The sequence below is a fragment of the Neovison vison genome, chromosome 7 (genome assembly GCF_020171115.1).
Source record: "Neovison vison isolate M4711 chromosome 7, ASM_NN_V1, whole genome shotgun sequence".
Taxonomy (NCBI): domain Eukaryota; kingdom Metazoa; phylum Chordata; class Mammalia; order Carnivora; family Mustelidae; genus Neogale; species Neogale vison.
The window spans coordinates 204,619,682-204,646,059 of record NC_058097.1 but is presented as its reverse complement, the minus strand read 5'-3'; the positions used below and the strand labels follow the sequence as shown (position 1 = coordinate 204,646,059).

The following is a 26,378-nucleotide window of genomic DNA, read 5'->3' as shown; positions in this document are numbered from 1 at the left end:
CCCGTGGCCATCAGCAGTGCCAGGAGAAGGCCCGCGGTAGGGTCTGAGAAGGTCGTGCCCTTCGCGGGGCACAGGATCCCCGTGCCCTCCCCACTCCGCCCTGCATGGAGCTGAGGCGGCTGTGAGCCGGTCTCAGGCGATGTGGGCGAGACTCAGGCCCTAGCAGAGGCCCCCGGGGAGGGAGGCCTGCCTGGGCCACCGGCCCTCGTGGTTCTCCCGGGGGCCCCTCTAGGTCCAGGTCATGCCTGACTTCCCTGGCAGGATGCCCCCGTCCGCTGACCCTGCTGCGCACGGGTGGGCCGCCCAGACGCCCACCCTGCTGGCCTGGCACGGGGGCTGCTGGACGCTGAGCCGAGGTCTGGGAGTGTGGGCGGGAGCAGGGTTCCGCCGTCGGTCTCAGGGGCCTCAGGCCTGCGCCTGGCCAGTTAGTAGCTGTCTTGACCTTGGGCCAGAATCCCACCCTCTCTGAAAACCCGCTTCCCTGTCTGTAAAAGCACAGACGGCGACAAGGTCAACCAGGTGACAAGGTTAAGAAGGGAGGGTCTGGAGGGCCTGGGGGCCCTTCACTCTGACCCCAGGCCAGGGGCCCGGAGGAGGATCTGCGGCCGCCATGAATGCTCAGGGGCCACCCTGCCCACCCCCGAAGCCCTGTCCAGTCCCCTCTCCCACCAGGCCCCAGCTCCGTCCTAAAAGGCCCTGGGATCTGTCCTGGGCCTGGCAGGAAGCCGTGGGCCCACCCAGTGAGGCCGCCCAGGCCCCAGACCTGGCAGTGCGGCGGCTCAGTGGGCCTTTCCCGAGCAGGTCCTCAGGCAGTGGACGGAGCACGGGAATGGGAGCCAGAGTTCCTATCCGGCACCACCCCTGGCCGTGACCATGGGCAAGGCCTTTAGCTCCTCGAGCTGCCATTTCCCCATCTGTGGCGTGAGCTGTCGGCCCCTGGGACTTACCATCACTGGTCACCTGCTTGCGCCAGGCCTGCCAGGGACCCCGCTGTGAGGGGACAGGAGGACCCTGGAGGAGGCCCAGGCCCGCTCAGGAGTGCTGGTCTGGGAGGCCCCGGGGCTGTTTCGGGCTGGCTTTGGGGCGGGAAGGAAGCCCACTCAGGAGTGCCGGGCTTGGGGAGAGTGTGAATTAGGGCACCCCTGGCTTTGCACACCCCTGCTCTCTCTGTGTGAAGCCGCTGGGGCGCCAGCAGCAGAGACCCCCGTGGAGGAGCCCCAGCAGCGGGAGGACAGAGGGAGTGTGCGGCGCAGGGTCCCAGGGCAGCGGCCTCAGGCAGGATGGGCAGGCCAGCTCCCCCTGGTGCTCTGGGCCACCCGTTCCCTCTCTGGGGGCAGTGCTCGTCCACCCCCCCATGGGTACCAGCAGCCATCTCCCCACCGAGAGCCCCGTCCCCAGGGAGGGAAGGTCTGGAGGCCCGGCATGGGTCAGTGGCATATCTCAGGTCCCCGTGGCCGTGGCCCGGGTCCGACAGAACCCATTTAGGGCCGGGCCTGGGGGCGGGATGCTGGCAGAGAGGGGTCCTGCGGCACCCGTGACGGGCTGCACTCGGCTGGGCTGGGTCCCAGTCCTCCCTCGCCTGCCCTGGAAGCCCAGGCATGGCATTCCCTGGGCTCAGTGCCCCCCACTGGCCCGCGGGCCCCCCAAACCTCCTCGTCTGTTTCTGAGATGCCCCAAGTGACCGGGTCACCCCTGCCATGCACCCCCAACCCCGGGAAGTGCCTCTGTCCCCCCGTCAGGGGGGGTGGGAGGCTGCCCACCTGGGGCCACCCCTGCTCTGCACATGAGGTGTGACTGCGTCTCTTCCTTCCTTCCAGAAGCCTCCCAGTGCCCAGGCCATGAAGGAGGAGGCCTTTCTCCGCCGCCGCTTCTCACTGTGTCCGCCTTCCTCCACCCCCCAGAAAGTCGACCCCCGGAAACTCAGCCGGAACCTGCTCTTCGGTGGGGAGAATGAGCTATACCCCCTCAGCCCAGGTCAGCAGTGGCACAGGCTGGGGGACAGCATGGGCTGGGGCGGCCCCTGGGGCCTGGGTCCTTCCGGCTCTGCGCGCGGCTCTGTGACCACAGGCGGGTCCCTTCTCCTCTCTGTGCCGTCCCAGCTCATGCAGGCGACAGCCGTGCTTGGCTAACCCCTGCCCGGGGGCTGGGCCGTGCCGTGTGAACAAAGAGTTAGCAGGGCACTGGAGCCCTGGGACCATGGGGCCAGGTGATGGTCTCTTGGCCGTGGAGGTTGGCAGGGGGCCCCCCAGCCCCAGCTCTGAGGGCACTCCTCTGTGGAGAGGCAATGTAGAGGGGCGGTCTCAAACCTAGCCCCCTAGGACAGGCAGCCTGGACCAGCAGCAGGACCTCCCGGGCCTCAGTTTCCTCATCTGTAAAATGGGGATATTAGTACCCTAGTCCAGACTGGGGCTCTCAGGCCTCTGGTGATAAAGCACTGAGCCCACGGGGCACAGGGCACAGGTCACCTGCACCTGCTGGTGCCTTCCTGGTTCCAGGTGCTCTGTGCCCCATCACCTGATTCCACATGGCCCACCCAGCGGAGCCTAAGCTGAGCGTGCTGTCCCTGTCTGCGACTGCTGCCCCCAGAGAGGCCGGCCTTTCCTCCCGTCCTGGGAGACCTCGCCTCCTCCCACAGCTGTCCCTGCCTGGCCGCCTCCAGCCCCCTGGCCCTCACCCACTGCCTGCCTGAGGAGGGAAGAGGGGGATACCCGAGGCCTTCCTGGCGGTGGTGTCCATCCTGTCCCGGAGACCCCGGGAAAGCCTCAGGCCGACACGCCATCAGGACTTGGGGGCTTTTGGGGACCCCCACCCAAAATCCAATGGATTATGGAAACAGGCCACATCGAAGATGCCTTGTCAGGTGACATGGGCCAGAGACACGGGACGGCTGGGGAAATGCGTCCGACCTCCGTTCTCTGCCACCGTGTCCTCAGGAGCCCGGGGAGGGAAAGGATAGGTCCCAGTTGGCGGCCAGTCTCAGGGGTCTTTGGTCCCCCGAGGGGCTGCCCCATGTAGTGTCGGCCCCAGCAGGCAAGGGACCTTCTCCGGGAGGAGAAGAGTGGACAGGTCCTGGGCACCGGGTTGAGGAGGGAGGCCTGGATGGAGCAGACAGACCGGTCGGTACCCTGCTCTGACGGCCACAGGGACAGAGCTCCTCCCTTGCGGGCTCCGAGGGCCCTCAGTCGTCCCAGGCCAGCAGGCAGCGCCCACACTGGGAGGTGACGGCGGCAGGACAGGCCGTTGAGTTGAGGGGGCCTGGAGGAAAGGGCGCCCTGGAAGCAAAGCAGAAAGCCCCTGCGCCCCCAGCCCGCCCCACCAGGACGTACTCCCCCTTCCCAGAGCAGAGATCCAGCAGTAAGCTGGAGGGTGTAGCCGCCGTGCCTCCTCGGAGCCCACCCCTCGTCCCCTGGCCCCTGGCCCGCAAACCCATCTGGAAACCCGCTCCAGAATAGATGGGGGGGGAAGGGTGCCCGTTTCCCCCAGATTGAATCCAGACACTTGCCGGGCCGCTTCCCCACGAGAGCCAAGCTCCCCGGGGGTCAGGGCGACAGGGGAGACCAGGCATGGTCTGGGCACCCTGAACCCACCACGTGACTCGGAACTGGACACCGCATTCTTCCTCTGAAAGCGGGGAGCCTGGCCTTGTGGGACCCCAGAGGACATGCTGCACCCGCACCCCTGGTGCCTGGGCTCCTCCTACCGGTTGTGGGAGTTGGGCCTCTGCTCCAGGGTCCCTCCCGGCGGGGGACCCCGGCTGGTAGTGGTAGATCTCAGCTGGCTTGCTGCCTTGCCCGGGGGGCCTGTGGCCCACCCCTCTTCTGCCTCATGGGAGGCTGGGTGCCAGCCGGAGGGGCTGGTCTGCCCACCGCGCCCTGGTCCTCACCTTGGCCACTGTCTTGCAGGGAAGGACACGGAGCCCAATGGCCCGCTGCCGCCGAGGGATGAAGGGCCCCCGACCCCAGGCTCTGCCACAAAGGGGCCGCCGGTAAGAGCCTGGCTGTGGGAGGGTTCAGGGACACGGGGTCTGCCCAGGGAACAATAGAAAGTAGCTCGGGGAGTGGGCGGAGCAGGGGCACCAGCCCCAGCCCACTGTCCCAGCCTGTGTGTGCTAAGAGGAGCAGCTCTCGACCCCGCATCTGGGGAGGCTGGGACGAGGGACAGAGGGACAAACAGGGCTTGTCAGCTGGTTTATCGGGGCCCCCTTCTTGGCATAACACAGGTGGGGAGGACGGGAACTGGAGAAGGTGGGCTGCTTCGTGGCATTTAGGGGCAGAACGTACCGTAAGAGGAGCCTTGGAGTCTTTCTGTTGTAGGGAACCCCCGAGGGGCGAGCCTTCCCTCCCTCCGCCTGTGACTTGCTGTCCCTCCACCAGGGACGCCCGTCTGCAGGGGTCAGGGCAAGTCCTGGAAGCACACGCACACCCCCAGCCCACCCGCCGCGTGCTGCCCAGCCCAGCCCCTCTTCACCCAGGCCTGGCTTTGCCCCTGCAGGCAGAATCCGGGCCCTGGGAGGGTGCCGAGGCCCCGGGCACCGCGTGCAGGTTTCATGCACACCCTTCTTCCCCCAGAGGGTGTCGGGCCCCCAGACACTGGTGGGGGTTGGTGGCTCTCGGTTCTGGTGATGGGGCTGGGGAGCAGTGCAGACAGACCCTAGGTCCCCCCTGCCCAGCCCCCTGCGGCCCCGTGTGCTCTCGAGGGACGGCCTCCCTGCTCTCGGACCTCGCGTCCTCGTCCATCACACGGGACTTTGCTGCGGCTCACGGGGCCTGTCCCCGCGTCTGCCTCAGGCGAAGAAGAAACCAGACCATCGGGGGGTGCACCCCGCTCCGGAGCCCGCGTTTCCCTTTTTCCCTTCCTGGGCCCCAGGGCAGCCCGCTGCGGGCGGAGCCGCCAGAGTACACTTACTTTCTTACTTATTTTATCTAATTAAGACTTTCTTTTCCCATTTTTCATTGCAGTAAAATATGCACGCCCCCAATTTACTGACCTGTGTGTCTCTAAGCCCAGAGCTCGGGGGCGTCAAGCACCGTCGCACTGTGGTGCAGACGCCCCCGTCCGTGACCGGAACATTCTCTCTCCCCAGACAAAACTCGGTCTCATAAGACCCCAACCCCGTCCCTCCCCCGGCCCCGGCACCCACCGTCCACTCTCCAGATGAGTTTGATGCCCCTAAGGACCTCATACTCATTACTCATAAATGCTGCAGCATTTGTCCCTCCGTGTGCAGCCTGTTTCGCTCCGCATCTTGTCCCCCAGGTCCATGGGCGCTGGCTGGTGTCAGAATGTCCCGCCTTTTCAAGACTGGGGAGTCCTCGTGGCCTGGACGGACACTTTGTTGACCCGTGCATCGGTCCCTCGGCAGTCGGGTTATTTATTTTTTTAAGATACAAGCTTCTGGCACAAAAACACTGAAGACATAGTTGCGTCCTTCCACAACCCAATAAAACACACTGTCAGAACCACGTGACTGGGCTCGAACCTGAGCCCCCGTGCATCTGGTAATTAGGTCTGAGCTGCCCGCGGGGCTGGGGGTGCCTGGGGAGGGCACACGGAGAGTGCATTGGTCCTGGTGGAGGGGGGAGCATCAGACAAAACGAGTTAAACCTGCAGCACGCCAGAGCCTGGGGTGGGGGGCGGAAGGGAGGGCTCCCCTGTGCACCCCCAGATTCCCAAGGGCAGCTCAGGGCTGCTGCCAGAGACACAGCCTGAGAAAGACAACACGCTAGGGTGATGCTCCGTCTTTTGTCAGGTGGAATCCAAGGGTCCTAAAACCAGACGTTGAAAGTGGGTTCAGGGACATTCAGTGCGTCTGCCGTGCCTTGCAATCACCGCCTCTGTGTAGTTCCAGAACATTCGGGTCCCCCAGCCCAAAAACCCGCCCCCTCACCAGCCCCGTGGCCCTGACTCCGCATCCCGTGGCTGTGGCCTTGGCCTTGCCTGTCTGCAGGTTTCGTGCCGATGGAATCCTGCGGCGAGTGTGGGCTCCATCCTCCGAGCCTGTTCCAAGACCCCCCCCCCGCCGCCGTCCGCAGCGTGTAGCCGTGCCCCGCTCCTGTGTAGGGCCGCGTCTCCTCCCGGTGTGGACGGCCCACCCCAGTCTGGACCCTCCATCCACTGGCAGGCATCTGGGCTGTCTTCGTTCTTCAGCCCCTGGGCCGTGTAGAGCGCCTAAGACCAGGATCGTGGGCCCGGGGTTGCTCCCGGGACACGTGGCCTTCTCAAGCTTTCTGTGTTTAACTTTTCAGGGAGCTGCCACACTCCCCCACACAGACAGCATCTGCACCACTTCACAGCCCCACCGGCAGGGAGGGAGGGCTCCCGGTTCTTGGATACTTGGATTTTCCGGGTTTTTCCTCCATCGCTGTTGGAGTGGTCCCAGCGGTATGCGGTGGTCTCTCTGTGGTCCTGATGTGCGTGGCCCTAGTGACCAGTGACCTGTCACTGGTGCTTCTCGACCATCGTAGGCCTCTTTTGGAGACATGTCTGTTCGGGTCCTCTGCCCATCTTTGAATTGTTGTTGTTGGGTTGTAAGAGCTCTTTACATATTGCTGGACGCCAGATCCTTGTCGGGTGTGTGACCGCAGTGCAGACGGTTTCTTGAAGTCGCTTACAGCTTGCGCGTTTGCGGTCAGACTCCGGAGGTCCCCGCTCTGAGCTGCGTTTCTCCTGCGTTCTGTGCTGTGTTGTCACGGTGCTGTGTCGCCGCGCTGTGCCTCGATGTGCGGCAGTGTGCCGCTGGGCGCGGTAGGGCCCAGGAGGCCTGGGTTGGGTCCCGGGGTGGCCCTGAGGACAGAGGAGCTGCCGGGCAGGGCTGTGGTGGCTGGAGCCCAAGTGGCCTTGCAGGACGGAGGCCCACGGGGAGGCGGGGCACGGACGCTCCGTCCCGCCCACCTTCCCCAGGCCCCGAGCCTGCTTCTCGTCCTCTGTTACCCGGAACAAGGACAGCTGCACCACGCCTGGAGGAGAGCTGGCAGAGGTGCCCTCACGCATTCGTCCATTCGTTCATTCAAGATGCGTACCACACTCCCCGCTGCTGTGCCCGGGGTGTGCTGGGCTGTCACTGCCCCGGCAGGAACTGTAAAGACAAACAGGACGGTCCGCATGGCTGTCGTCACAAGCGGTACTAGGCTGGCCATGGGCAGGTGTACAACCTTGGGCTCAGGGGCCAGCAGGGCGGGCACAGCCATCCTCCCCCTCCTGGGGAGTGTGGCTGGGAGGGGCCTGAGGGGGGAGCAGGGGCTTCCCGCAACAGGGAACAGCATTCCAGGCTGGGGGCACAGCCTGCGTGAAGGCGCTGGGGCTCTGTGTGCGAGAGGCCCAGCTCCCCAGGAGGACTCTGGGGGCACCTCCGTGGGTCAGCCCTGGCCCCCAGAGGCCTGTCACCGGCCAGCGGTGGGTATATACGTCGTCACTTCCGCTTTAGCTCAAAGACGGCATCTAGAGCAGAGTCCCCGTGGCCCCCCGTCCCTCCTGCCATCAATCCCAGCTCGGCCCCTTGTGAGCTGTGTGACCCCGGGCGGCTTCTGAGCCTCTCTGTGCCGTATCTCCTCATCGGCAGGATGTGGGGAATGAGACAGAGCCCCGGCTCTCGCAGCTCCAAGAGTCGTGGGTGGCCTGCGTCTCCTTCCCGCCCCCAGTGCCCAAAGCCGCGCCTGGCACACGGCGCCGTGGGGCCGACCGGCCTGCCTAAGGGTGCAGGTCTCAGCCCTGCGGCGTCCTTACTCGCGGGGAGGTTCTTGCCCTCCCCGGGCCTCATTTTCCCAGCCAGTCAGATGGGACAGTGACTGGGCCCATGGCTCCAGCGGGCGGAGGGCTCAGGGCCACGGGGCCTCCCTCCCTTGTGTGGGGCTCAGGGCGGCGGTGGCAGGAACGCCCAGGGCGCTCAGCCCAGAGAGCTGTGCAGGGCAGGCTGGCGCTTTCTGGAAAGGACCAAGAGCGAGTCTCTGGGGCTTCGTGGCCCCGCGGGCTCTGTCTCAAGAGCTCATGCCGTCATCACGAAAAAAGCAGCCACGAGCCATAGGATTTTCACGTCTCACAAAATAAGATTCTTTGACTTTCTTTTCAACCACTTAAACATGGGAAAGTATTCCGACTCACAGGCTGAACCGAGACAGGTAGAGGGCGGGATTCAGGCCACGCTTCGATCTGCCCTGCCTCCTGGCTGCCCTCACCACCCCCGGGCCTCAGTTTCCCCTCTGTTAAAGGACCACGGCCCCTTCCAGCCCCAGACTCCTGATTGCTGCTCCCGGCCCACAGAGCACATCCAGCGGGCCCAGGAAGGCCAAGCCATCTCCTCAGTCCACTTGCCTCGCCGCAGCCATGGGCCACTCCCAGGGCACCAGGGACAAGAGTCCCCACTGCACTGTGGCCCCAGAGGTGGGGCCCATGCCGGGGATGGGGTGGATGCTTCCCGGGCACCTCGGAGCTCCTGCGCACCCCGCGTCCTCCATCTCTGTATCCCCACCCCCGGCGCTGCTGCTGAGCCGAACAGAGGGTGTGGCGCAGTGAGGGACAGGAGCAGCTTTCTCTGACCACAGGCCCACCTGGCCGTCGGCCTCCCCCTCCTCTGCATACCCCAGTCCACGTGCTGATGCCCCGTCCACCCCCCACCTGCGTCTCTCTTGCAGGCAGAGTACAGACTGTACAATGGTTCTGACAAGGAATGTGTGTCCCCAACAGCCAAGGTCACCAAGAAGGAAGCTCTCAAGGTGGGCACGGGCCCGGGAAGGGGGACACAAGGGTGTCACATGCCAGAGGAATGGGCAAGGTCATCACGCCCTAGCCTGCCAAAGGGTGGGGCAGACCACATCCTGGCCACCTCCCCGCCCCCACACTGCCTCTCCTCTCCTCTCCCTGCCCCTGTCCTCCCTCTCCCCCCCAGGCTGGATCATAGAGGTGCTGGCGGGTGGGACAGGGGCCAGCCGGGCCCTTGTCCCTTGACGTTCCCGCTGGGTGCCCGGGGTCCAGGCACAGAAGGAGAACTACCGGCAGGAGAAGAAACGAGCCACAAAGCAGCTGTTCAGCGCCCTGACGGACCCCAGCGTGGTCATCATGGCCGACAGCCTCAAGGTATGCGGGGCAGGCAGGTGTGTCGTCTGGGCTTGGCCACCTCCATGGTCACTCAGGAGAAGTTCGGCATGTTTGGGCCTGTGGTCTGTGTCAGGGTCCTGAGGCATCCCTGACCAAGGACCACGAGCCGGGGGCTTTAAGACGGAAAGGCCTTGTCTCCCAGTTCTGGAGGCCAGCACCTGAAATCAAGCTGCGGGCAGGGCCTCAGGCCTCCAGAGGCGCTAGCGAGGCCCCTCCCTGCTCCTTGAGCTGCTGGGGGCTCCAGGCATCCCTGGGCTGCAGGACGCACCTCCCGGCCTCTGCCTCCACGTGGCCCTGTGTGCCTGTGTCCAGATGCCACCCCCACTTCAATGTGGCCTCGTCCCCACCTGCTCCAATCTGCAGACACCCCATATCCGGTTGAGCTGGGGGCCCCGGCCTGCAGATGGGGGTCCCAGGAGGTGCACTAATCCCCAGGTTGGGGCACAGGGGTGGCGAGGCTGCATTCTGGCTTCTTGGGCTGGGGTCAGAGGCCCGCGTTCAGTCCTTACTGAGTCCCGGGGACGTGCCTGCACGCCCCCGCGGTTGGGGGAGAGCTGCCAAATCCTGGGGTTGCCTCAGAGGCCCAGAGGGACAGGCCTGTCCGCACGTGGTCATCTGCGAGGACCGGGGCCCCACATGGGCTTTTTCCCCCAACGCACAAAATTATGAATGAAAAATGAGATGTCAAAATGGGTATTTCTTTGGGATGAGAAAAGACATGATGAGTGTCACGGCTTTCAGAGCTGGCGACAGTCGCTGGTGGCTGGCTGCTCGCGGGACCCCAGCAGGGCCTTGACCCTGGCCTTGGGCCTCCCCAGGAAGTCTGCTCCCGGCTGCCGGGCCCGTCTGCAGACTGGTGACCGTCTGTGCACGCGTCCCGTGCGCTCCCGCTTCCGCGCTCCCTGCAAAGCCAGAACAGAGCTCGGCTGGCCCCAGCGCCCCGCCCCAGGCTGCCCAGGTGCCCCCGGGCTGTTGGCCTCCCCGACAGCGGCGCCCCTCCCCACAGATCCGGGGGACCCTGAAGAGCTGGACCAAACTGTGGTGTGTGCTGAAGCCGGGGGTGCTGCTCATCTACAAGACGCCCAAGGTGGGCCAGTGGGTGGGCACTGTCCTGCTGCACTGCTGCGAGCTCATCGAGCGGCCCTCCAAGAAGGACGGCTTCTGCTTCAAGCTCTTCCACCCGCTGGACCAGTCCGTCTGGGCCGTGAAGGTACCGCGGGGGCCCGGGGTCCAGGGCGCAGGCCCCAGGGGAGGAGTGGGGCCTCGGGGGACGACCCCTGGGAGGCAGGCCCTGGCGGGGGGGTTCCAGCTGGGCCCCTCACCACTCTGGTGTGGGGGCTGCGGGGTGGGTCTCTCGTGTGAGCCGCTGCTCCCGGCCCAGGACTCACGGGGGTCCGGTTATCAGATGAAACCCAGAAACCCAGTTAGATTAGGATTTCGGACGCACCGAATCGTTTCTGTTGGTGTGAGTGTGTCCCCACTCACCTCTGCTCTTCTGCCCTGGTCTTTCTCTGAGATCTGAAGCGAAGCGGGCTGATTCCGGCCACCCGAGCACGGGCGCCAGCGGCTCCTTCCCTCTGCCGCCGGGTGCCTGACCCCGCCTGGCGGGTCTGCGGCCCCGTGTGTGTCGGCGTGGATGTGCACGAGTGACCGGTGTGTCCCCCAGTCCCTGGGTGTCCCCCCCGGGTGACGCCGGGTCTCTGTCTCCCCAGGGTCCCAAGGGCGAGAGCGTGGGCTCCATCACGCAGCCCCTCCCCAGCAGCTATCTGATCTTCAGGGCCGCCTCTGAGTCAGACGGTGAGTCCCCGCCTGCCCTGTGGGTCTGCCCAGTGACCCTGAGGGAGGAGGGCACTGCAGCCGGCTTGTAGAGCAGGTGTGCGGGGCTGCTGTTCAGGCGCTTCCACTGCCCCCTGAGAAGGACAAGCCTGGGCTTGGGTTGGGCAGGCCTGCCACTCACTAGTACCTCCTGGGGCCTCAGTTTCCCGAAAGTAAAACAGGAACGGTAGGGCCCGGCTCCACAGGTGTTAGGAGAACCGCATGACCTGATTTCAAGTCACCAGGTCACAGCCACTGCATGCCAGGCGCTTGCCGGGCACCCCTGAATCAGGAGGTTCTACCCACATGCGACGAAACGGGGCCCCGGCCACCTGCCAGCAAGGAGAGCCACGGCTTGGATGGGATCCCAAGTTCTCGGGACTCCCCGATGCCGCGCACGCTGTTGGGGCGCCCTCCAGTGGCTGCTTCGGGTAACGCGGCTGCCCCCTTCCTGGCTCACAGGGCCCAGAGCCCTGGGCTGGTGGCGGCCACCCCTTGGTGGACAGACACCACGTCCACGCTCCGGGAGGGACCCGGAGGGACCCGTCATGCTCTCCCGGAGCCCACATTCTGAGGGGAGAGAAAAGCAGCCGTCAGACGAGGCCGATGGGGCTGCGGCGTGAGCTGGGTCCCTGATGGGCCGGGACAGCGTGGGCAGGGAGAGAGGGAGGGCCCACGGCCCCTGCGGGTGTGAGGGTGGGCTTCCCGGAGGACGAGGAGGGGGCCTCGGAATGGGCTTCAAAGGATGCGGAGAGTGCGGGGCGTCTCATCCTCTGTGGCGGCTGCAGAACCTTCTCTGCCCCACGATGTTCGGCCCCGGCTGGGCCCGCACTGACATCCCGTGAGAACCAGGGCCACCAGCCCTGCAAACCCTTGCCTCCCTGGGACACGGGGCACCTCAGTGGACACATGTCCTCACGGCTGCTAACACCCCGGGGGACACGGAGCTGGTGCTGGCTGAGCCCCCGGCCCCCTCCATGAGGAAGGCAGCAGGGCTGGGGGGATTCGGTGGCTCCGCCCCGGGGTCCACTCGCTGCACTCCTGGCCCAGCCTCTGGAGCTGCCTTTCGGAGGCCCCAGCCAGCCCTCCCTCCAGGACGCTCCAGGCCCCTCCCCAGCCTGCCACCCGCCCTCCGGGCCTGTGTTCCAGGCCCATGGGAGCCCCCATGGCCCCTGAGACCTGTGGCAGGCAGTTCTCCGGAGGGAGGGCCTCCTCCCCGACTCTGTGTGCAGAAGCGGCGGGTGTCTGGGTGGAATTTGGGCTCTGAGTCTTGCTAAGGTGTGACCTTGAGGGCGTGCTGGGAGCGTCCTGTGAAGGGCATCCCCCCGGGCAGGCGTCCCCCCCAACCCTCCCCCTGACCCAGGCCTGCCAGCTGAGCCCCCGTCCTCCTCCACATCTGCACCCCCCAGCACGCAGTACCTGTGCCCCAGGAGGATGGGGAAGGGACGGGGCGTCCCTGGCAGAGGAGCGGCCACCCCCGGGTGTGGAGTGGGCTCACCGCATGCCACCCCGCAGGCCGCTGCTGGCTGGACGCCCTGGAGCTGGCCCTGCGCTGTTCCAGCCTCCTGCGACTCAGCACGTGCAAGCAGGGCCGCGACGGGGAGCCTGGGTCTTCGCCAGATGCGTCACCCGCCTCGCTCTGTGGGCTGCCCCCCTCGGCCGCCATCCACGACCAGGACCTATGCCCGTGAGCAGGGGCGCGGCGGGCAAGGGTTGGCCCCTCCCAGAAGCCTGGGTCTCCTGCCTACTGGGGACCCCAGGACCCTGGCTGTTGCTGGGACTCCTACGTGGGCTCTCCTAGTATGTGGGTGGGGCCAAGCACTGGGGAGTCTGGTCCCCCAAACCTCAGATCAGGGGCTGGGGGCATCCGGGCCGTGCCTCTGACCGGGGGGGACCCCCGGTGCGCTGTGCCCCTCCAGGCTGAACGGGTCCTCCCTGGAGAATGACGCTTTTTCAGACAAGTCAGAGCGAGAGAATGCGGAGGAGTCGGACAACGAGACGCAGGACCACAGCGGGAAGACCAACGGGAGCGGCAGCGCCCAGTCGGAGACCCTGGAGGGCCCCGTGCCAAGGGGCACCACGTACGTGGAGCAGGTCCACGAGGAGTTCGGGGAGGTGAGAGCCCGCCCCCCCTAGAGAACCGGGTGTCGTCCTGCACCTCACCCGCCTCCCTGAATCGGGGCGAGGGGGTGCTTGCCGCGCCCCCGGGGCCAGGGGAGCAGATAGGGGGGCCACAACTCGGAGAGCGTGGGTGGGCCGTGAGGGCTTGGCTGACGGTGCTGGGAAGACCACTGGGGCAGTTTAGGTGGGGCCCTTGGGTCCAGGCGAGGCCTTTAGAAGCCCAAGGGATGGAGGGAGAAGCCCACTAGGCGAGAGCTGCTCCGGGGGGCCTTGCTCCTGGATAGCCATGGAGAAGGGCCACCAGGAGCCTGGCAGCTGGGAGTAGGGACAGGCCCATGATGGGGCTAGATGATGCCGGCGAAGGGCTTGATGCAGAGAGCGGGCAGCCCGGGGGACCCTTCTGAGTCTGAGCACAGGCAGGGCTCGACTGAGCACGGACGAGGGGGCCGGGGGAACCTGGCAGGAGATCCCAGGACAGGTGTGCAGGCACAGAGAGGCAAAGCAACTTTTCGAAGGTGGCCCAGCAGGGTCGTGACGGATCCTGATCCTTTCTGGGGGCGGCTGCCATCGGGCCACAAGCGGACAGCCCTGAGTTCACATCCCACTTTGGCCTCATGCCAGCTGTGTGAGCCTGGGCAAGTCACGTGTCCCCTCGGTAAGGCCAGGGCGACCACAGTGTGGGTCCCAGGGCCACTGCGGGGAGTCAGCATGGGGAGCAGGAGGGGCACACAGGTAGCCTGGACGCTCCCTGCCTCCTGTGCCCGAATCCAGCCCCGGGCCTCTTCCAGAAGCGGGTCTGGGCCCACCCGTGCCCGTCTGGGCAGGGGTCGGACACTTGCCAGGGAGGGCGGGGACAGGACAAGGCAGGACAGGCCGACCAGGCCTCGGAGGGGCGCCTCCCACAGCCAGAGCCTGCCGCGCCTCCTGGGGCTGCCTGGGGCCGGGCCCGACGGCAGCCCCTCTGCCAACAGCTGGGCCAGGCATCCCAGGTGGAGACGGTGTCGGAGGAGAACAAGAGCCTGATGTGGGTCCTGCTGAGGCAGCTGCGGCCTGGCATGGACCTGTCCCGCGTGGTGCTGCCCACGTTCGTCCTGGAGCCCCGCTCCTTCCTCGACAAGCTCTCTGACTACTACTTCCATGCCGACCTGCTGTCCAGGTGAGCGGGCGGGGGGTCCCCACACGCCCTCAGACCCCAGACGCCCCTCGGCACCTCCCCCCACCACTGTGGATGTTTCCGGAGGGGCCCCCACTGAGCTCCGCCCGCAGTCCCTTCCAGCTCCCCTCCTAGTGGGCCTGATCTGCAAGACCAGTCCTGCGGGGCAGCGGTGTGTCCGGTCAGGGCCCCCCTATCAGAGATGACCGTGGGGCCGTCCCCAGCAGCTTCTAGTGTCCTGAGTACCGGAGCCTGGCCTCAGTGCCCTCGAGCTGCAGCTTATAGGCTGGAGAGGCTGGAGAGAGCCGGAGGCACAGGGGCCCGTGCAGAGGAGCTGGGGAGCGTGGGAGCTCCCGGAGGCCTGCCTGGAGGCAGAGGCACCCTGCCAGGGCTGAGCCAGAAACATCCTGTCTGCCCCAGCCCTCTGGTCAGGTGGAGAACCTGGGTCTCTGTGGGGAGGTGGGAAACTCCCTGCTGCCCCAGGACTGGGCAGGACAGGAGGGGCCTGGGTGACCCACAGGGGGAGGGCAGGATGGAAAGCAGACAGGGAAGAGGGTGGCCCGGCGCGAGAGGGTCTCCCGTCTCTCCCAGGGCGGCTCTGGAGGGGGACGCCTACCGGCGCATCAAGCTGGTGCTGCAGTGGTACCTGTCTGGGTTCTACAAGAAACCCAAGGTAAGAGGGGAGGCCCAGTGTGCTCTCCCCCGCCAGCCCCAGTTTCCTGCCCCTCAGAGAGCCTGGGGCCACCCCGATCCCACACAGCCTGGAAGGACCCTGATGGTCCCCACTGTGGCCCCCGGTCCTCAGAGATGGGGGCAGCGCCCTGACCCACCACCCAGGGACCCCCTAGCCAGGCCAGGCCTACCGGGGTGGTCCTGGTTCCCTGCAGGGCCCAAGCGGGACCGGCACACCTTGGAGAAGCACACACGGCAGTGCCGGGAACGGGGCTTTCAACCCTGCACCTCGGGGAGCCCCCTGGGACCTGTGGTTTTTGTGGTTTGTCTCATATTCATGGAAACCTTTTTGAGAACCCAAAATGCAGGCCCCGCTGAGCACAGGGTGTTGGGGGTGGGGGAAGGGAGGCACACACACAGCTGGAAGGGACATGTCTGGCAGGTGGCATAAATAAGGGGCGGTCGGCTGCCTCCCACCAGATCGGGGGTCTGAGCCCCGGAAGACAGGCTGTCCTGAGCGGGAGCAGTCCCCACCCCTGCAGTGGGGATGACCTTGGGCCATCTGGAGAGCAGGAAGGTGGTGAGCAGGGCAGAAGAGGAGGCGGGGACAGGAGCTGGGATTTTATCAAACAGGCAGTAGAAGCCACGGGGTGCCTTGAACAGGTTAGGCACCCTTCCGTCCAAAGTCCAGGGACAGCACGCTCAGGGGTCTCAGGTCCCCCTGGGAGCCAAGAACTAGACAGGACATCTCAGAGGCTGCCCCCAGGACGTGAACTGAGGGCAATGCACGTTCTCCCCAGAGCACAAGTGGGGTGAGGCCCCCCGTGCTGGTGTCAGACCAGGCCCTCCCGTCCAGGGGGGTAGTGGGCCCTCCCCGTGGGCACCTGAGGTGTGGGCAGTGGGCAGCCCCCCACCTTGGCCCTCGCTCCATACCCCATCCCGCGTGGGTCCTCACGGGAGCTTTCCACTCGTTGCTTGCAGGGGATCAAGAAGCCCTACAACCCCATCCTGGGAGAGACCTTCCGCTGCTGCTGGTTCCACCCCCAGACCAACAGCCACACCTTCTACATCGCGGAGCAGGCAAGCCCCCCCCATCCCCAGCTGGACACTGGGCTCCACGGTGGGCAGAGTCTGAGTCTTGCGTGCATTCTGGGGGTTCCCCCAGGAGCCACAGGCCCAGCGCTATGACAGCAGGAAATGTTTCCTCGGGTGGGGAGTTGGGGGCGGCGGGTGGTGGGGAGCCTCCCGTTCCCCCGGGGCACTGCAGATCGCCACCTGGCCCACGACTCCGTGTCTGCTTCCCCGGGCAGCAGGCGTGAGTGTGGGAATGGCCCCACGCCACGGGGCAGGGGGACCCAGGCTCTCCCCTCCCCCCAGCCATTCCAGAGCCCCTCTCTGCTCACAGGTGTCTCACCACCCGCCTGTGTCCGCCTTCCACGTCAGCAACCGGAGGGATGGTTTCTGCATCAGCGGTAGCATCACGGCCAAGTCCCGGTTTTACGGTGAGCAGGGGCTCCCCGGGCTCTGCCAGAGCCTGTGGGACATGGGGGCAGGGCTGGGCCCACGAAGGCAGTGGCCGGCTTTATCTCCCTTCCCACCTCTCCGGGCCAGGAACCGCGTGGGCAGTGAGGTGCCCAGAACCTGGAGTCAAGAATCCTGAAGCCAGGCGCAGCCCATGGGGCTCCCACTCCTGAGCCACGGGAGTGGCTCAGTGACCTGTGTGAACAGGCACCACAAGCCACGTGTGGCTTTTAGATCAGAATGAAGGAACATGAGCCGCGGCTGCTCAGTTGGCCCGGCCACATCACGCGTGCTGGGTGACCATGCGTGCCTGGTGGCCCCCATGTCAGCACAGAGTGGAATAGTTCCATGGCCACAGAAGTTCCGTGGGGGCCTGTCCCCCCTCTGGGGGCTGGTGACAGTCAGAGCAGGGGTTTGCATGCAGCCTCTACCCTGAGAAGCCCTCCCTGGAAGCCGGGCCATGTACGCCCTGGCTGGGGCGGGGTGGGAGGTGGGCTTTTCCAGAATCTGAGTTTCAGGAAGGTGCAGTGACCCACGGGTCAGGTAGAGAAGCCCAGCGGCCCCACAGTCACCCAGCTGGAGGGACTGGGGACCCTTCGTACCTGCTCAGACCGCGTGACTTAGGGGGTGGGCGCCCAGGTCCTGAGGGCCCGTGTCCACTCCCTGGTCACCCACCACCCCACCTTTGCAGGGAACTCGCTGTCGGCTCTGCTGGACGGCAAGGCCACGCTCACCTTCCTGAACCGGGCAGAGGACTACACGCTTACTATGCCCTACGCCCACTGCAAAGGTGAGAGGCTTCACCCCCCACCCCACCCCCCCACCCCCCCCACCCCCCACCCCCCCCACCCCCCCACCCCACCCCAGCCGAGGGCAGAGCCGGAAGCGCCGGTCATGGCATGTTTGTTGATGGTTTACCCTGTGCTCTTCTGTGACTTTCTAGCCTGGAAGGGAAGTTCCCGGCAGGTTGTCTAACAAAGTGTTTTCAGCCCGAACCGCAGGCTTCCTGTTGCAGACCGCAAGCCAGATCTGCTTCTTAAGAGGGCCTTTATCATTGTTTCTAGAACTTTCCAATAAAAGAAACAGAAACATTTTTTTTTTCTTAAAGATTAAAATGGATCCTGAGTTTATAGGTTTCCAATCCGGATCCAAGACAGCGGGTGTCTGGTAGACCACGCACGGGCTGACAGCAGAACTGGCTCCCCCCACCCCTTACTTTCCCCTCCCCTGCCCCCGAGAGAAAGCCTCTTTGTAAACAGGCGGTGGTGGGTTGTGGTTCCTCTCCCTAACCCGCTTCACACACGCCCCTTAGAGGGGCGGCTAACCGGCCCTCCGCCCAGAGGGCCAAGGCTGGAAACAGCCCGCCGCTTCCTTTTGGGGTTTGCCTTGTCCCAAGCAAGCCCCGCTGCGGTTTGTGAGAAGTCAGCAGGAGGTCCCTCTCCTGAGTCACGCGCTTCCCTTTTGTTTCGGTTTCCTTTTGTTCCCCAGCCTCGCAGTCGAGATTTCACTGCGTAGAGAACTACGGAAATACAGTTCTTTACCGCGGTCCAAAGTTCCAAACTCCACCGGCAGGTGTAGGCAGAGAAGGCTGGCGCGTCTCCCCACCAATCCGCGGCCCGTGGAGCATCGGGCGCACCCCCTGCCCGCGGCCGCCGCTCCCGCCCGGTGCGGCGACCTGCGTGGCTCCCCTTCTGTGCGCGGCAGGATTTGGGGGCATTCCCAGCCCTCCTGCTCTTTCCCTTGGCTTGCCTTTCTTTTCCTTTCCGTTTTATCGCACGTCCCCAACTGTTTATAAGACACGTAGCTCTTCTCTTGGGTTCGATTTAAGTCCCCCACGTGGGAAGAAACAGAAGAGCCATTCTGTTGTTGTTGTTGTTGTTGTTGTTTTTAAGATTTTATTTATTATTTGTCAGAGGAGACACCGCGAGAGAGGGAACACAAGCAGGGGGCGGGGGAGACGGAGAAGGAGGCTTCCCGCCCAGCAGGGAGCCCGATGCGGGGCTCCATCAGGGACCCTGGGGTCATGACTCAAGCCAAAGGCAGACGCTGAACGTCTGAGCCCCCCAGACGCCCCAGAGCAGCCGTTCTTTCCTTCATCAGTTATAATGTATGGGGGGCGCCTGGGGGGCTCAGTCTGTTAAGTGTCTACCTTCGGCTCAGGTCATGATCCCAGGGTTCTGGGATTGAGCCCTGCATAGGGCTCCTTGGTCAACGGGGAGCCTGCTTCTCCCTCTCCCTCTCCCTCTGCCTGCTGCTCCCCCTCCTTGTGCGCTCTCTCTATATATCAGATAATCTTTAGAGTACATAAACATGATGTGTGTACTAGTTTGAACAAACACGACGGGCCAGTCCTGGATGCAGGAGTGGGGAAGACAGAGGAGCCCACCTGGGGGCCCAAACTACAGAGCAAATGCAGATGGTGATCAGCGTCTCACGGGGCAGCGGGGCACCTGGGAGCCTGGGAAGGGGACCGGGACGAAGGAACCCGCCAAGGGCGGTACATTCCCTGGACAGAGCAACTCTCAGAAGCAGAGGGTCACTGAGAAGCCAGGCATGGCCCTGGGTTCAGCCTCCTGGCCCCACCAGCTCCTCTCCATCTCAGAGGCTCTACCTCTGGGGGCTCCTGTCCTCTCCCCCAGGGTCCAACACCGGCCTCCTTGGGGTCAGCATTGCTGGGTGGGGACACGGAGCAGGGACTGAGCAGGCGCCTGTGTTTCAGGAATCCTGTACGGTGCCATGACCATGGAACTGGGCGGCAGGGTGACCATCGAGTGTGAGAAGACCAGCTTCCAAGCTGAGCTGGAATTCAAGCTCAAGGTAGCGCTGGCCGCAGTACCCTCGGCCACCAGAGGGCCTCGAGGGGAGGGGGCTCGGACCAGGGAGGAGCCCCCTCCGCGCCCAGGGGTGGCTTCCGGAGCAGGTGCACTCAGGAGGGGGGGCAGCTCTTGGCATCTCCGTAGCATAGGCAGGACCCAGAGAGAGGAAGGGGCTCCCGCAGGCCCCCGAGCGGAGCCAGGACAGGCCCAGACCCCTTCCCCGCCATGGGGCGCACAGGCCCCGTAGGCCCCCTGCCTCCTTGAGTTCAAGCAGAGGCATCAGGCCAGTGTGGCGGCCTCCAGCTTTGGGTCCCATCCTAGCCGGGCTCCCACGTCCTGGGAGGTGAGAGCCGGCACCCTCGTGAGGGAGGGGCCTCCTCCTACCCGACTCACTGAAGGGCACCAGGGGCCTGGGGAGGCCGCCAGCCCCTCACCAGCCTGGTCTCGGGGTGTCCCCACAGCCTTTCTTTGGGGGCAGCACCAGCATCAACCAGATCTCGGGGAAGATCACATCAGGAGAGGAGGTCCTGGCGCACCTCACCGGACACTGGGTAAGAGGCCGCCGTCCGGGGCAGGCACGGGCGGGCCCGCAGGCACGGGAGCAGCCGGGGACTCGCACCTCTGACCCTGCCTGGGGCGTCTGGGGCAGGACCGAGAAGTGTTCATCCAAGAGGAGGGCCGGGGAAGCGCGGAGCTCTTCTGGAACCCGAGCAGGGAGGTCCGGGGGCAGAGGCTGAGGAGGCGCACAGTGCTGCTGGCGGAGCAGACGGAGCTGGAGTCCGAGAGGTGAGGCCCGCCGGCACCGAGGGGCCCCCGGACCCAGGCCTGGCATGGCTGGGCAGAGTTGCCGTGCGGACAGCGTGGCCCCGGATGTCCCTGGCAGGGAGGGGACGCTCCGTGACAAATGACATGTCCTGCTGGGGCAGCTATAGGAGAAGGAGTGAGACCTGGGGACGCCAGATGCCCGGCAGCTCCCTAGAGAGCAGCCTGCCAGCAGGAGCTACGAGCTCAGGGTTGGGGAGAAGCACCTCATGGCAAATCTCCAGCCCTCTGGAGCTCCCCAAGAGATACTGAGCTCCCTGTCCATGGAGGCAAGCGAAGTGGAGGTTGCTGTCCGAGCCTCCTCTCCAGGGCCGGGGTGGTAGGACCGTCCAGGTCACCCACTCAGAGCACGTGCCCCGCTCCTAGGCTCTGGCAGCACGTCACCAGGGCCATCAGCGAGGGCGACCAGCACAGGGCCACACAGGAGAAGTTTTCACTGGAGGAGATGCAGCGGCAACGCGCCCGCGAGCGCCAGCAGAACCTTGTGCCCTGGAAGCCGCAGCTGTTCCGGCTGGACCCCGCCACCCAGGAGTGGCACTACCGGCATGAGGAGTGAGTGCGGCCTGGGCTGGGCAGACCGGCCCCACGGGGCTCCTGCTGCCCTGAAGGGGCGGGTGACGGAGGAGAAGGGGATCCTGTGGGGGCCCCGGCCGCTACTGAGAAACTGAGGCAGGGCCGAGTTGGGGCCCCCTGCCCCCGAGGGCCACTGCCCCTGCCAACGGACACCCTCTGGACCCTCTAGCCGCAGCCCGTGGGACCCCCTGAAGGACGTCGCCCAGTTTGAGCAAGACGGGGTCTTGCACACCGTGCGGCGGGAGACCATGGCCCACCAGACCACCCTCCTGGGCAGCCCAGGGCCCAGGCACCAGGTCAGCTCCCCCAGGGTCCCTGCCCGGGCTCCGCCTCAGCGGCAGGAGGGGACTGTCGGGGTGTAGATTCGGCTGCCTACCCCACCGACATCTAACCTGCCTGCCGCTCCCCCCCTGGTCCCCCCACCAGCCCCGTGCACTGACCCCTCCCAGCAGAGGTTCTTCTGACCACCCTGAGGCGGATTTGCAGGAGGCTGTGTGCAGGGGGTACCCGGTGTACGGGCGCTGTGCGGGGGTGCCCTGGCTTCTCTAGCCCGCACCTGCCCCCGAGCTTCTATCTGTGATGCACACAGCACCCTCGCCAGTCTGCAGAGGAGAAAACTGAGGCTCAGGGCAGCCTGGGGGTTGCTCAGGCAGGCGGAGGAGGAGTCCACATTCGCAGGGATGCTGAGCGGGGCAGGGAGGGCAGGTGGGGAGGCCCCAGGAACCCTGCAGGGGGTCTCCTGGGACAAGCACCAGGTGTAGCTTGTGCGGAAGCCTAGAGCGTCCTCCGTGGTGCCATGTGGACAGAGACCACTGCGTGACAGCCCCCACCACATGCTGCTGGTTCTCTGTGCCCGCAGCTGCCTCCCCTGTACACAGCGGGAGGCCAGCGATCACAGGGGCAGAACAGGCACGGACCTTCTGGCCTGATGGCCCCAAATTGCCAGCAAGCAAGGGGCACAGTATCTCACTACCCTTGTGTCCCAGCCCCTCCCCTTCCCCGCCTGCTGTAGCCCCTCAAACCGGGCGGCCCCACCCCCCTCCACGGGCATCGACCTGGATGCCCCCCGGGGTCCCTCTCAGCCTCTTCAACCAACCACCCCTCGGCCACTCCTGTGCTCTGGGCAGTTAGCGGCGGTCAGCCAATCCTGCTGGAGAGGCCCCCGCAACATTCGGGGAGGCCCGGCTGCCAGCTCCCACGGTGGGACAGGCCCAGCCATCACAGCCACATCTTCTAGAGCAGTCCCGTCCCCGAGGCCGGCACATCCCTGTCCCTGCGGGCACAGCCGTGGTAGACCTGGGTGTGCCCCCAGCTGCAGTGGCTCCGTCTCTCTCCAGGGACCTGGCCCAGATCGGCAGCTCCGCAAGGCCAGCGACCAGCCCTCTGGCCACAGCCAGGTCACCGAGAGCAGCTCCACACCCGAGTCCTGCCCGGAGCTCTCCGATGAGGAGGAGGAGGAGGAGGAAGAGGAGGAGGACGGTGACTTCATTCCCGGTAAGCCCTCCTAGGCCGGCTACTCTGCAGGGTGGGAAGGGTCAGAGAAGCACCTCCCCGGGCGCACCTTGACCGTCCTCCCAGGGTCCTCCAGCAGGCCTCCCCGAGCCCAGGGGCATGGAGGACAGCGGTCCTCAGCCCTGCACTCAGATTAGCTGGCAGGGGCAGTGTGAGGGGCGGGGCTGGACAGTGTCCGTCTGCGTGTGGCCGTCTGATTCTGCTTGCTCCTCCCCGACTCCATGCCTGTCTCTGCAGTGCATGAGCTGCTCCCTGCCGTTTCTGTCCCCCAGGGCTTATTAGAGGCCAGCTGAGCTTGGGGTCCCCTCTATGCCTGCCCCTCAACTCCCCGTGTCGTTAGCTTCACCTGAAGGCTCTCGAGAGGTGGGGTGGGGGCCCGAGCCGGGCACAACCCCGGGACCCTGCATGCCAGCTCCCTGGACACGCCCACTCGTCTTTGATTCTCCCTCCATCCCCTGTCCCCTGGGTCCTGTGACGGGTGGCTGGACACCGCAGGCAGCGAGAGCCCGTGCCCGCGGTGCGGGAAGGAGGCGCGGCGGCTGCAGGCCCTGCACGAGGCCATCGTGTCCATCCGGGAGGCCCAGCAGGAGCTGCATAGGTAAGCCCCGCTCCCGGGGACACAGCCAGGGCACCACCGAGGCCAGGGGTACCATGCATCTGGACTCTGGGGGTTGGCAGAGGGTCTGGTGGGTGGAGGACAGGGAGGAGGAGGCTCTGCCCTGAGCAGGCCCCGGGGGTGGGGGTGGGAGGTGCCACGCTGGAGGGGACCCTGCTGGAACAGGACCAGCCGATGAGCTCTGTGCAAGAAAACAGCGGCTGGAGGCCCAGGAGGCCAGGGTGGGCTGGAGGAGCCGCGGTGAGTCAGGGAGTCAGCCCCCGGCACCAGAGAGGACGCGCGCCGTGAGGCAGGGAGCCGCGGGAAAAGCCAGCCTTTCTGCACACGGTGCCGCTCGAGTCCAGGCTGAGGACGTGAGTGTCGCGGGTGGCTGTGACACCGTCCACGGACGGGGGACCTCACGATAAATGTTCACGGTCCCCCCGTCCCAGAGACCGACCCCGGAGATGTAGGTGGGGGCAGGGCCAGATTCTCCGGACCTTTGCCTTCGTGTGCGGAGGGTCGTGCGCTCCCTGTGTCCTCACGGGGTCATCCCTGCGTGTGTGTCTGTGTCCTGATCCCCTCTTCTCATAAGGACCCCGGCCAGGCTGGATTAGGGCCCACTCTGGTGACCTCAATTTAATTGAATCGCTTCTTGAAAGACCCCATCTCCAAATAAGTCACACCAGGGGTCCTGACGGCCGGGACTCCAACGTGGGACTTTTGGGGCACGGTGACCCAGGTCAGCCCGTCACAGCAGGAGCGGAAGAGAGGCTGTGAGAGTCCCAGCTTCTCCAGCTGTGATTCCCTTTACCTGGAATCTGGGCCCAGGGGCCCCAGTGTAATGGGTTGTCCACTGAAGGGAGGGCTGCCCGCCCTGCGTGGGCCGCCCTGGCTCAGCCGCCTTCCTCCCTGTCCTTACAGGCACCTCTCAGCCATGCTGAGCTCCGCAGGGAGGGCCAGGCAGGTGCCTGCCCCAGGCCTCCTGCAGAGCCCCCGCTCCTGGTTCCTGCTCTGCGTCTTCCTGGCCTGTCAGCTGCTCATTAATTACATCCTCAAATAAGAGCCCTTTGGGGGCAGTGTGGGCGTGGCCTGCAGAACCCGGCCAGCCCCCTCCTCCCTTCCAGGCACCTAGCACTTTCAGCCAGCCCCGGAGAGGCAGAGAGAGCCGGCAAGTGTGGCCCCGGCGGACCGAGAGGCCCACGGGGGCTGGAGGACAGCAGGAGGTACCTGGAGGGCCACACCGGCTCCTCCAGAGGAGCCGCTGACCTTGCCGGTGGGACCCTCCGCCCAGTGCCAGCCTTAACGCTAAAGCCAAATGCAGCTTTCGTCCTGCCTCTCGCCCCCTGGTCAACACGCCTGCTCGCTCCTGGTCCAGCGTCCACATGCCCCGCCGGAGTATGTAGCCGGGCGTGGACGGACTGCCCAGGCTTTGCACGGTCACCCCCCAGCAGCATTGAGCTGGGGAGCTTTGGCGAGGCAAGCCTGGAGTCCCAGAGGTTCCCGCGCCTCCTCCGTCCGGATGCAGAGGGCCGTCCTTCCTGAGAGCCCGCCCGCGCCGCCCGAGGCGTGCTCAGAGGGGCCTCCCGGGGCCTCCCGGGCAGACTGGAGCTACTCCGGAGACAGCACTGGGATTTTACTCTGCTTCTGTGCGGAGCGGACAGGACCCCCACGACGCACACCCGAGGAGCCCACCCCGCCTCGCACAGCGTGGGCGTGAGCCGGCACAGGCGTGCGTGTGTGGGCAGGCGTGCACAGGGCGCGGCCTCTCGGGCCCCAGCATTCCCTGGGGCAGGGAAGCCCAGGTTGGCCACTTGCCTGGGACTGATGCACGGTCTTCCTGTTTTACACTTTTTTAATAAATGCAATTGCAATATTTTAGGCAGGCTGCAAGCAGCGTCTGGTGTCTCGCCTGTTTCTGTGTCGAGTGCCACTGTGTGTGTGCGCACACGTGTGTGCCCGTGAGTCACACTGAGCCTGAAACTATGTGGGGGAGGTGCCATCAGGACCCACCGTCCCATCCTGCAGAGTTTATATCCATGCTCTTGTTCCCTGCCTGCACTCCAGGCCGGAAATAAACAGGCACACGCACTGTGTTGTCTTCCTGGGGGACTTCCGGAAACGTGGGGGGTGTTCCCATGGACAGAAGCCATGCCAGCGGATGCTGTCAGGAGGGCCCGAGGACGGGGAGGAAGTATCCAGGGAAAAAAGGGGGTCAGCATGCGGTCACTCTCCCTCAGGCCCCCAGCTCCCGGACAGGGTGGGGCTTGGGCTGGGGAGAGGCAGGGGCGGGTGGGTGATGCCTCTCCAGGCTGCCTTGATCAGAGGGGACCCCAGGAACTGGATCGACCCCCCCCCGAGGGCGGTGCCCCCAGACTGGCTTTGGATCCCCGCATAGAGGCCACCCACTGCTGAGGTGGGGTGCCCCCGAGGTCATAGTTTTCCACGACTCCTTACCAGGGCTGGCTGCCCTGGAGAGGAAGCCTGTGGCCACCTCCTCTTCCGTTCCGACCCCTCCCCCAAGTGTGGCCTGACTCACCAGCTCCGCTGCCACACCCCGAGGCAGCCTCAGAATTCCCTCCAGAGTTGGCCCTGTGTCCCTGGTGTGCTGATGTTGTGCTAAATCAACCAGGGAAAGGTAGACGGGTGGCCGTGACTCTGCGGGAGCAGCTGGTCCAACCCAGATGGGCAGTTACAAGGGCGTCACGTGGCCCTCGGAAACAGTACAAAGTTGGGCATGGTATCTGGGACCCTTGGGTTAACCTGGGTGTGTAGACACTGCTGTGATACTCTCGGGTGACGGGGGTCCGGAGCTGTGCCTCCTATCCCGCCACGCAGTCCTGCCCTGGCCTTGATCCAGCCATTTCTCATCGCCTTAAACCCTCTCTGCGGTTCTTCGAACCCAAGGTCCAGTCAGCCGGTTTCTGACTAAGATTTGTCAAAAAGTGCCAAAACCAAGAAAACCCACAGCCGCGTGCGAGATGATAAGGCTGAACTTAAAGCACTGTTTGTGGTTTGTCTTTTTTTTTTTTTTTTTTTCCCCTCTCAGAGACTGGGGAGACGGTTTTAAATCTGGAGTCCATTGGACGCCAAATTCAAGGTGAGCAGGAACAAGGCGGTGGTCCCCAGCTCGGGATCCTCGGGCTGCGGTCGGCAGAGCAGAAACTGTGGTGGTCTGGGGACACCCACCCTGCCCTGGGCTGCACCATGAGGTGGGGCACCTGCGACTCCGTAAGAGTCTGGGGTTTGCTCCTTTACCTGCTTCTACCTTTGCTGGGACCTGACCCCCCACTTTACACGTGCCTCATAGTGCACATAGGGTCTGTCGTCCCTGTAAGGACAGGCAACCCCCAGACTTCTCAAGAGGCTTCCAGCACAATGCGCAATGCCTAAGGAAGCGCTGGGCGAGAGGGACCGGGGAGGCATTGCAGGCGCATTGCAGACCACCAGCCCTAGACGCTCCACACCAAGGCCCCTGGGCCCCAGGCAAGGGCTGTTTTATGAAGGACCCCTGGGCCCGTGCATGTTCTGGTTCTAACCAAAGAAGAGACTCTCCTCTCCTTTCTGCCCCCCCACCCCCGCCCAGGCTCCGCACAACCTGTACCCGCTGTCTACACCGTCAGTAAATCCGCTCCCTCCTGCCAGCTCGCGTGGGATCTCAGCCCTGCCCGCTGGGCTGGTCCTGCGG

General features: G+C 65.2%; 1 protein-coding gene across 2 annotated transcripts in view; it reads left to right on the top strand.

The window, feature by feature from the left end:
• Nucleotides 1-24,583, top strand: part of OSBPL5 (oxysterol binding protein like 5) — a 49,083-nt gene extending 24,500 nt beyond the window's left edge. For both annotated transcript variants that reach the window (XM_044259983.1, XM_044259982.1), the window contains exons 2-22: nucleotides 1,818-1,974; nucleotides 3,903-3,985; nucleotides 8,628-8,708; nucleotides 8,968-9,069; nucleotides 10,097-10,300; nucleotides 10,803-10,887; nucleotides 12,421-12,592; nucleotides 12,825-13,020; nucleotides 13,998-14,182; nucleotides 14,771-14,852; nucleotides 15,833-15,931; nucleotides 16,257-16,353; nucleotides 17,064-17,162; nucleotides 19,092-19,189; nucleotides 19,650-19,739; nucleotides 19,838-19,974; nucleotides 20,377-20,562; nucleotides 20,753-20,879; nucleotides 21,921-22,077; nucleotides 22,591-22,693; nucleotides 23,615-24,583. In XM_044259983.1, coding sequence (XP_044115918.1) covers nucleotides 1,839-1,974; nucleotides 3,903-3,985; nucleotides 8,628-8,708; nucleotides 8,968-9,069; nucleotides 10,097-10,300; nucleotides 10,803-10,887; nucleotides 12,421-12,592; nucleotides 12,825-13,020; nucleotides 13,998-14,182; nucleotides 14,771-14,852; nucleotides 15,833-15,931; nucleotides 16,257-16,353; nucleotides 17,064-17,162; nucleotides 19,092-19,189; nucleotides 19,650-19,739; nucleotides 19,838-19,974; nucleotides 20,377-20,562; nucleotides 20,753-20,879; nucleotides 21,921-22,077; nucleotides 22,591-22,693; nucleotides 23,615-23,753 — 2,658 coding nt within the window. In that variant the 5' untranslated portion in view covers nucleotides 1,818-1,838 and the 3' untranslated portion in view covers nucleotides 23,754-24,583. The remainder of the gene's footprint in view (nucleotides 1-1,817; nucleotides 1,975-3,902; nucleotides 3,986-8,627; nucleotides 8,709-8,967; nucleotides 9,070-10,096; nucleotides 10,301-10,802; nucleotides 10,888-12,420; nucleotides 12,593-12,824; nucleotides 13,021-13,997; nucleotides 14,183-14,770; nucleotides 14,853-15,832; nucleotides 15,932-16,256; nucleotides 16,354-17,063; nucleotides 17,163-19,091; nucleotides 19,190-19,649; nucleotides 19,740-19,837; nucleotides 19,975-20,376; nucleotides 20,563-20,752; nucleotides 20,880-21,920; nucleotides 22,078-22,590; nucleotides 22,694-23,614) is intronic.
• The last annotated feature ends 1,795 nt before the right edge of the window (nucleotides 24,584-26,378 follow it).